A 10,813-nucleotide genomic window follows, 5' to 3' on the forward strand; every position below is an offset into this window, starting at 1 on the left:
GCCACACAAAATCTTCTTCAGCCCACAAACTCCATTTGTATCATTGTTGAATCCATCAGGTTGATTCATCTAGATATCCCCTTTGCAGACTGCTGTATAGAAATGCTGTCTTCACATGAAAAATTATTTTCATTTTATTTGTAGTTGTAAGACTAAGTAGCAGTCTAATTGATGCATAACATGCTAAGGACTGAAGGTTTCCATATAGTCTAGTCCCTCCTCTTGCTCAAAACCTCTTGTTATTTGTCTGGCTTTATAACGTCCATCTTGCTTTTTATGCAGCTCCTAGTGGCAGTAAAGGTTTTATGTTCTTTGGAAATCCTGCAAGACACCCAAGTTTTCAATTTCATTATGGATTTTTAATCGTCAGAAATTGCACTTTTGTCCTCAAGGCATTTGAAATAGAAATTTCTTCATTGTTGCCTGTTGTGCCAAAATTTGCACTATGGTGGTATTCCACAGGATCCATTTTATAGTCTGTAAATGTGAAAGGCCACCTAAGGCTTTGCCAGTCACATAGTTTTGATGATGAGACACTATTTTGTGTTTTGTGATCAGATGCCATGCTGCAGTCTTCAAAGACATCACAGATTGAATCAGTAGATATATGGTTTCCTTCTGGATACTCGATTTCATTCTTTTTTCTCTTGTGGAATTGTTAACTATAGTAGCTTCTTTTTTATCTTGGATTCTTTTGTCAGATATAACATTGTCAGAGGCAACAATGTCAGGAGGGCAAATCAAAATCACACCTGACAAAGGTTCCTTTTTTCAGAGCTTCTTTTTTTTTAATTTTATTTATTTATTTTTTCATCAGAACACAGCAGTCACATTCAAAACTTCCCAGCTTATTACAATCTGTTTTTGGCACAAACCAAAATTCATCAGGACACATCCCTTTTAACAAACTTCTTCCAGTTTGATTTAGTATAAAGAGCACATAATTTATCACTTCAGCCCACAGATTCTCATCCAGGTTTTGTCCATGTTGAGCGATGGGAAGACATTACCACCTGCCATTTATCCTGCGGTGAGGGCGGATCTGATTCATCAGGCACTCTGCAAGGTACCTTCGCTGCAAAACCCAGTGGTGAAACAAGTGACACCTGAGATGTCCCATGTGCTGCGCCAAATTAATCACAACTGCTACACCCAGAGGCAGTAGCCTGTCGACAGACAACCCTGGCCAAAAGCATCTTCAGCTGTTCGCGAACTGTGTCCATCTCCTCTTGCGTCCACACACAGCATGCACACGTCCTGTCCACCCTAATAGTATTAACTTAAGAACTGACAATGAAAGCACACAGAGAAAGCTAAATAGGTAGGTAACTCACAACCCACCTGAAGTGACACCAAAAGAAGCTAACATCTCACTAAGCTGTGCAGCTGGCCATTCAGACCTAATGACAACTGTGTGAATATACACGTTACAATTATTAAAACATGAGATTACACATCTTAAGTACAAAAACATGCAATGAATTTAAGAAATAAACTTTTAAAAAAAAAGAAAAAAAAAACCCTAAATGTGTAACTTGCTGCTCTGTCGGTGGTGTGTCTCAGGCAGCAGCCAGACCCTGGTAACAACTTAAGATGATTTACTCTGCTGCTTTCATTCTTTGACACTATACCAGGGAGTTAAATCATTTCAGGCATAAGAACATACTTAGTCCAGCAGTTTACTATCCAGGAAACACAAAATGTTAATTCATGTTGTGGATTTTCATGCACTGATGAGCCAAAACATTATGACCACCTGCTTAATAGATTATTTGTCGTCTTTGGATCAAAATACATAACTGACTCTGAATTATCAGGGATCTGACAGCTTGTTGGTAGGTTTGTGGAGGTATATGGTATTAGATGTCTATGTGCAGGTCATGTAATTTGTGTAAATAACCGTGATTTGCATACGTGGTGACGGTGCCCAATAGCGACTGAGATGTTTTCCATAGGATTTACATCATGTGAATTTGGTCACCAAGACATCAACATTTCACTATGACCTTCAAACCACTGTAGCATGGTTCTGGCTCCGAGACATGGATGTTATAATGTTGAAAGATGACATCGCTGTTGGAGAAGACATCAAGCATGAAGGGGTACAGATGGTTTGCAGCTGTCAGCATGTCTTTGGTTTCTACCACGAGTCCCCTGCAAGCACAGGAGAATGTCTCCCATAGTGTGATACTGCTCCCACCAGCCTGCAACTGTGGCATTGTGCATGTTTCGAGGCACTGTTCACGTCGGTGACTGCGTTTGTGGAGATGACCATTGCTCTAGTGTAACAAGAATGTGGTTCACTCAAAGAGCCGACACATTTGCGTTGATCGACGGTCGAATCATGACCATTCTGTGCCTACTGCAGTCGTAATTGGTGATGTCACTGGGTCAACATGTAAACACGTACAGGTGGTCTGCGACGGAGCTCCATGCTCAACAATGTACAATGAATGATGTGCTCCGAAACACCTGTGCATGCATAAGCATTGTGTTCTTTCGGCAAAGATGCCATGGATCACTATCTGCCCTACTTTACAGAGCAGGCAAGCCTCTGAACCCCACATTCTGTGAAGAGTTGTGGATGTCCAACCATTTACCACCTACTGGTAGTTTCACTGTCCTTCTACTTATTTCTGTAGATGCTCACAAAAGCAGCACATGAACATTCTTCCAGCTTCACTGTTTTCTAGATACTTGTCCACATGCTCTGTGTAACAATAATCTGCCCTTTGTCAAAGTCCTGTATTTCAATGGATTTTACCATTTGCAGCCCATATCTTCGCTAGGCTGATCCTCTGTCTGTGCCTGCTCCGCTAACACACTTTTGTTACTGTGTCATGTGGCCGCAACATCACCAGGCAGCATCCAGCGCCGTGGTGGGCAGTGGTCATAATGTTTTGGTTTATCAGTTTATGCTGCTCATCGACTCATCAGGTTTATTGTTCACTGTTCTCACTTATTTCAAAGGAATAACTATGTCCTTTCAGTGAACACAAAACGGAAAAATAATCTTTCTGCTGGCAATATATCCACTTCTATAATTCCGAAAATTGTGTTTTTCAGAGTTAAAGGACTTCATGACAAGTCTAGTAATTTCAAGCCAGCATTAAAGGCTTTCTCTTTGCAGTGTACTGTTTTCTGGAAGAATACAAAGTGTCGTATTTTACATAACTGGAATCGTAAATGAAAATGGAATTAGAAAATATTATTTGCTGCTGCTGCTGCTCTGTACAGTTATTATTTCCCTAATGTAATGAGATGTTTTTGATTGCATGACAAAAATAAAATTAATAATTAAAGGAAAATTAATGCTTCAAACTTTGCAGCTGCTAGGCCACTATGACCTACAGCAGAAAAATTAACATGAACATTTACAGTAAGAATTAATACAAAAAATTACTTACATGGTTTTGAAAATGTAAAAACCTGGATGAAATAACGATAATATTATGAAAAGGATGGATTGCTACTCACTATACAGAGGAGACGTTGAGTCGCAGACAGGCACAATGCTACCCATTTAAGCTTTTGGCTAAAAGGCCTTCGTATAAAGTAAACACACACACAAACAACACTGTCTCTGGCCACAGAGACCTGCCTCAGAGGCTATAGGCATTGGTCGTATGTTGTGTGTGACTTACTACTTTGCAGGGCCTTTCGGCCAAGAGATTCCAGTCTTTTTGCTGTGCGTGTCTGCAGCTCAACTTCTCCTCTACATGCTGAGTAGCAATCTAACCTTCTCATAATACTGTATTGTCATTATATGGTTTTGATATAGTCCAGTGTCACCACACAGAAGAAATTTGAGGTTTCATTGTTGTTTATCTGGAAATGTTAAAAGTTGTTATGAATTTCTGACATGCGTATTTGTACCCTGTAGGTAACAGCTGGAGTTGGCAACGATGAACAAAACTCTGTTCCTGCACTTGGTCTGGCATGGGCTAATATGGTGACCACACGCCTCCAGATGTTTCGAAATAGGCAAACAGGCATCAGAAACATACGTGTTATTTTTTCACCTTTTCTGCAGCAAAGCTGCTGCAAATTCACTGTCACTGCTTCTGGAATTTCGGGTGTAAGTCCTTGATGTTAAGATGCAGAATCTCTCTCATTATCATTATTTGTAGGATGTATTTTGTGAATGATTCATGTACACACTATCATAGTAAATATGTTGAAGATATGATGTCAAAACCACATATGATATCTTGATTTTTTTTGTTTAGTAACTGCCTTACACCTTTTGTATATTGTCCACTGTGATTGTTTCGTGCTCTGGTATATTCAACTCTCTCATGAGATAATCTGTTATCTCTTGTAATGTATACTTTTTTTTCTTTCTGAATAACATTTTAACAAGTTCCACATACATTGCAATAGTTATCAGCTGATCTTAGTATCATGCACTTAACCCTTTCCACCCCGAAAATATTTTTCAGTGTGCAAGTACTGCAAGTAACATTATTATAGTGGCCTGATGTCCTCGATTACAGAAAAAAATACTGAAAAAAATTTTTCATGTATAATTATGCAAAAAAAAGCACTAGTATGATAATGCGGGTCAGGTTTTAATTGAGTAGAAAGTTCGTAAGTTCTCATGCTGTTACATTAGGGAAAATTTTGAAGTTTACTGTATAAATTACAACATAACCATGTTTTATCTTCATATTTAATCACAATACTCGTCTAAAACATTACAATCACAGCAAAAAGGTATCACAAATTATAAAATTTATCAAAAATATTACAATCATAGCAAAAATGTTACAATAATTAAAAATTACATCACAAAATCGAACATTATTTTTTTGTGAAATGACTTTAAACAGTTTTTTTTCCTTGGATAGACATAAGTACTGATTGCATTTGACACATTTAGTTTTTGCCCTGCTGTTGTAGTTGTTGTGACTCGCCAATCATTCAAAGCGCCGCCGCGCAATTACGTGTGTCCTCTATGTGCGGTGCTGTCTGCCAGCCATGCAGCAGCTGCGCCACCTAAGCGGCCAGCCGAGCAGCGGCCGCTAGACTGGGACTCAGTGCTCATTCGAATGCTAACGTGTACACATGTCTTGCTTGTCAACTTACTCTGTGACTTATATGTGTTGTGTCGTTCTGAAATATATGTGTTAAATTTGACGTTATAACAATTGGCGAAGAGGTAGTGGATTTTTCCTTTTCACCATTTACCCACAGTTTTCCATGGCTACTGTCGAGCAACTATTGCAAAGTCTCCTTGAACAGCAAACGCTTCTAACAGCGGCGATTTGCGATTTCGTCGCGGCGTCAAATGCGGGGCGTTTCTCGTCGTTGGCTATACCTCCTTTTCCTCCTTACGACGAGATGGCGGAAGACTGGTCTGATTATGAAAAACGTCTTCGACAGCACTTCTTGGCATTTCATGTCACGGACGAACAACCATGTAAGTCTCTCTTCCGTTCCTGGATTTCACCTCAAATGTATCGGTTGTTGTCGCAGTTGGCTCCTTTGAAGGGTCCTGCGTCTTTGTCCTTTGCTGAAACGTGCTCACTTCTGTCTGTCTATTTTCAAAAGCAAACGCATGTGGTAGCCTCTCGTGTTGCCTTTTATCGTTGTCAAAAACAGCCACATCAATCCTATTGCGTTTGGGCTGCTGAACTTCATGGCCTCAGTCGAAAGTGTCAAATTGTTACTGACATTCACAAAGAATCCTATGCCAATTCCATGGTACGGGATGCTATTATCCAGTCGGCACCCGACAAAGAAGTTCGGCAACGTGCCCTTCAGTTGGCGAATCCGACTCTAGATGAAGTTCTCTCCATTGCGCAGTCTTTTGAAATTTCTCGCGCCGCTGGGGCGCAAATAGAGGCGTGGGGTGATGTCGGGGAAATACAACCTCTGTGCGCTGTTGACGACACGTGCGGCGCGTCCCCGCTGGCCGACGTGGCCGCAGTGCGCTCCCACGCGCACCCTCGGCCTAGCCGTATACAACCCGCTAAGAAACTGCAGCAAAACCCCCGGCAACTTCCTTCATGTCCGCGGTGTTTTACGAAACATACGCGTGAGGATTGTCCCCAACGTTGGGCTGTGTGTCACAATTGCAAAAAGAAAGGTCATGTGTCTTCCGTTTGCAAATCCGACCGCATACATGATGTTCATGAACATGACGCTGATTCTGATTCTGTGTTGTTTGTCAATTGCACTTCTTCCCTTTCAGGGACGTTATTCCTCACTGTCCAAATCCTTGGTCGAGATGTTCGCATGCAAGTGGATACCGGTTCTGTTGCCACTATAATTAATTCTCAGACATATCTTCAGTTGGGTTCTCCACTTCTGTCACCTGTCACTCGGCAATTACGGACGTACAATAAACAGAAGATTTCTCTCTTGGGACAGTTTAATGCTGAGGTATCTTACAAATCTGTCGTTCGCACTGTTCCCATATTTGTGGTCGACCAGAGCAATGCAGAAAATCTTTTTGGTTTCGATGCCTTTCGCGTTTTTGGGTTCTCCATAGATGACTCTGTCAACATTGTCTCTGATGCTATTCCTTATGCTCAACTGGATTCCTTGTCGACAACATTTTCGTCCCTTTTTTCTCATGGGTTAGGCCGTGCAAACGACTTTGAAGCTCATATCACCCTCAAACCCACTGCTCGGCCTAAGTTTTTTCGGGCTCGGCCCGTTCTTGTGGCCCTTCATGATCGGGTAAAACGGGAGTTGGATCGTCTCACTACTTCAGGGGTCTTGATTCCTGTCACTTCCAGTGAGTGATCCTCTCCTGTCGTTGTCGTTGCTAAGCCAAATGGTGATATTCGTCTCTGTGGCGATTTCAAAGCCACTGTAAATTCTCAATGCCTCATCGACACTTACCCTATGCCCCATCCTGAAGAACTGTTCACTAAACTTTCTGGAGGCCAGTATTTTTCTAAAATTGACCTGTCGGAATCTTATCATCAACTTCCTCTCGACGCTGCTTCCTGGCAGTTTCTGGTCCTTAACATGCCTTTCGGCCTCTATCAATACCAACACTTGCCATTCGGGGTTGCTAGCGCCCCTGCTCTCTTTCAGTGATTCTTGGAACAATTATTGCTCCCTGTCCCTGGGTGTATCAATTACATGAACGACATTGTTGTCACTGGCTCCACCACTGAAGAACATCTTCAAAATCTCCGCACACTTTTTCATGTCTTACAGACTGCCGGTCTTAAGTGTAATCTTCAGAAATCAAAATTTTTTCAGGCATCTATCACGTACATAGGGTTTCAACTCTCTCGGGATGGTATTCGTCCGCTTCAGCAATCTGTCGCTGTGATCAATGCCCTTCCTCGCCCTACATCTGTTAAGGAACTGCAGGCCTTCTTGGGGAAAATAGCATACGATCACAAGTTTTTATCGTCTGCGGCTTCGGTGGCTCAGCCGTTGCATCGCCTGTTGCATAAAAAAGTGCCTTTTCACTGGTCCGCGTCATGCGATGCGGCTTTCCAGAAATTAAAGACTATGCTGAAACAGGCCCCGTGCCTGGCTACTTATCGACCTGGCCAACATCTTGTTCTTGCCACAGACGCCTCTCAATACGGGGTCGGTGCAGTCCTTGCGCACCGTTTTCTGACGGTTCAGAACAACCCATTGCTTATGCCTCCAAAACTCTCACAGATGCCCAACAAAAGTATTCTCAAATTGAAAAAGAAGCTTTGGCCATTATTTATGGTGTTTTTCTCTATGGCTCAAAATTTCATCTTGTTACGGATCACAAACCTCTTGTTTCATCCATCAACGTCACATCCCGACAAGGCTGTACACTGCCTCCAGTGTTGGGCTCTTTACTTTTCTCGTTTCAATTATGAGATTCATTTCCGGCCAACGGCTCAACATGCAAATGCTGATGCTCTGTCTTGTCTTCCCATGGGTCCTGTTCAGGCATTAGATAGGGACGAACTTTTGTGTTTCCACCTGGATGTTGCCGAGCAGCGGGTTGTGGATGGGTTCACCATCACTGGGGACAGGCTGGCAGCTGCTACGGGTTCTGACCCTACCCTCTCCCGAGTTTTACACTGTATTCGGAAGGGTTGGCCAGATCGCCCATCTGCTAAGACTTCTGATCTGTTGCGGAACTACTACGCTTTGCGCTACTGCCTCACGGCTAGGGATGGGGTTATCCTCCTCTCCACTGACAATGCTTCGCCGCGTGTTGTGGTACCTGCGTCTTTGCGTGTTTCGTTCTTGCACCTCCATCACCAAGGGCACTGGGGTGTGTCTCGCACACAATCTCTGGCGCACCATCATGTGTACTGGCCTGGCATCGACTCTGAAATAGCACACAGGTGAGTACCTCGTAGTAGACTTTGTAATTGCATCTGCATGGGAAAAGATGTCTGTTGGTCTAGTGTGTTCTCCATCAACATGGACGACACATATCATGAATTTCCTACGTAGTCAAAGTGTCATAGTTGATGTGGCGATGCTTTGTCTGGTCTCTGATGAAAGGTATAAATCCGCAGCTTGTGATCAGTGACCAGCGTAAACTGTCAGCCTTAAGGCATAAGTCATAATTTATTTGTGGAAACATCAGAGACATAACTCTCGGTCACATATTGACCAGCTCTGCTGTGATGGAGATAGTTACCAGCTGATGAATGCCAAGGGCTGCCAGTATTGTTGTTGAAGTGCGGCCCTTATTGCAGTTGCAGATGCTTCAACTATCGAAGTGTGAGGCGTCTGTGCAACAGGGTATGCTATAAATGCAGCCTCAGCAATAGCAGTCTTCACATTGCTAAAGGCAGTTTCTGCTTTGCTAGTCCACTGTAATTTGCTACTTGGTTTATGTGAACATTGTAGAAGTCATTCACTGAAGGAGCCAGCAGTGTGAGGTTGTGTACGAACAGCAATAAAAGTTAGAAACTCAAGGTCTGTCACAGACTGTAGGAAGTTGTTTATGGCATCCATTCTCCTACGCCTTTGAATTCCTTAAGCGTTAGTTATATAACCCAAGAAATGAACATCAGCAGCCCCGAACATGCACTTCAATGGATTGATGAGTAAACCATGTGAACCGAGGCAAGTGAAGATTTACCATAGATGATCCAGATGGGAGCTGGACATAACCAAAACATCATCACTATAGATGTAGTAGAAGTAGGGATCCATAAAATGCTGGAAGGTTTGCACAGCATTCATATTCCAAAAGGCATCCTAGTGAACTCAAATAGGACAATGAGGTAAAGACAGTGGTCTTAAATAGGTGTTCTGGAGCAATGGGTATTTGGTACAGATCCTGTTGTTGGGAAGACTTGTTTACTGTGGATACTGAGTGAGAAGTCATCAACATGTGGAATAGGATACTGATTGGGGATTATTTTGGCATTAAGTTTCTGGTAATCCTGCATGGTTGACTTCCATTAATCTCCGTTGGAACTATGTGGAAAGGCAATGCCCAGCTGCTGTTCAGTGTATGACAGATCTCTCGGACAAGCATAGAGGAAAATTCTTTGTTAGCTACCATCAATTTCTTAGGTGGTAGTTGTGAGATCGAGTATAATCAGTGGTCCTGGTGTGGTTAGAATATAGTGCATTGTTGATTGCGGTACAGGTGCTATGTGTTAGTGTGTGTAGCTGCTGAATAATCTCCAGGAACTGTTTAATGAGTTCTAAACTCAGAGAATCACCAGTGAACACGTGTTTGGTAATGTTATCCACACAGTGTAAGCATTCACGGCCATCTGAGTAAGTGGTTGTATCGAGAAGATGGCAGGGGCATAGTTCTGGAAGCCGGCCTGAAATGATAAAATGTTGGCTCCAAGTGTGGGGTATACTACATTTACCACAGTGAATTGCCACACCTACTTAGGATGAAGGCTTTACTTCAGTGAGGGTGTAAAACATCTATATGTCTTAATTGCACAGCTGGTGGCAACACAGACGAGAAAAATCATCACTGCTGCTGCGAAGCAGTTGAGAAGATAGTTATACCAATACGTTGTCACCTGTGTCCACTAAAAAATGCAATTTTGTGCAATGTTACATCAACAGTCTAAGGCTGCTGTATGGGAAGCCAGTTGCCATCATTAATGACTTCTGGGCTTATTTTCCATCTCACACTGGGAACAGCACTTTAGAGTATCAGAGCCAAATTTTATGGGGTACAAACATACCTTTGCAGCTAAAGGTGAACGGCAGCATCTCCTCGGTGAGCGGTGCACCATTACTGGTGACTGGAAAGTTGTGTTTGAAGGACTGTGACTTGTACAGTAAGCTCATTACAAGCACATTATCTGATTGTGGGTGTGTGCCTGCAACACATATGGACGAGTACATCTCTGGAATGCAGTCGCTATTTATGCTAAAATGTCGCAGTCACCAGGACATGTGGTGAGTATTTTCTGTACATGGGGCAGTAGGCTTGACAGCCAGATTATTCATAGAATATCTTTATTAGCTGCATTGCATGCCAGGGTCCACAAGCAACAAAAACAATAGTGAAGTTGTGTGATCACCTACATTCTCTGTGCGAAGTAATTTTGTAATCGTTTGGCTTCAGATTGAGACAACTGATTAGAGCATTTTTAATGGCAACATACTAATCAATGTTTAGTGGAGGGGCCAAAATGTTCCACATTTCTGTAGCCATGTCCTCGTTGAGAGCAGCAGTGATGTAACTACATTTGATTCTGTTGGAAGTTTCGTGCACTAACTCAAATTGATTCGGAGTTGTGAACACCATGGTGATGGTTTAACTGTTATATGGTTGACCAGTGCAGTTGTAGGCACGTCAACAGGCAGTCTCTGCTTCTGCATTGTGGATGATTACAATTCAGTACTCGTACCGGTACACAGA

At 42.5% G+C, this 10,813-nt stretch overlaps 1 protein-coding gene across 1 annotated transcript in view; it reads left to right on the forward strand.

The window, feature by feature from the left end:
- Positions 1-4,202, forward strand: part of LOC124595339 (DNA repair protein XRCC3-like) — a 111,371-nt gene extending 107,169 nt beyond the window's left edge. Inside the window, 1 exon segment of the mRNA XM_047134052.1 lies at positions 3,884-4,202. Coding sequence (XP_046990008.1) covers positions 3,884-4,090 — 207 coding nt within the window. The 3' untranslated portion in view covers positions 4,091-4,202.
- The last annotated feature ends 6,611 nt before the right edge of the window (positions 4,203-10,813 follow it).

Source organism: Schistocerca americana, chromosome 2 (genome assembly GCF_021461395.2).
Source record: "Schistocerca americana isolate TAMUIC-IGC-003095 chromosome 2, iqSchAmer2.1, whole genome shotgun sequence".
Classification (NCBI taxonomy): domain Eukaryota; kingdom Metazoa; phylum Arthropoda; class Insecta; order Orthoptera; family Acrididae; genus Schistocerca; species Schistocerca americana.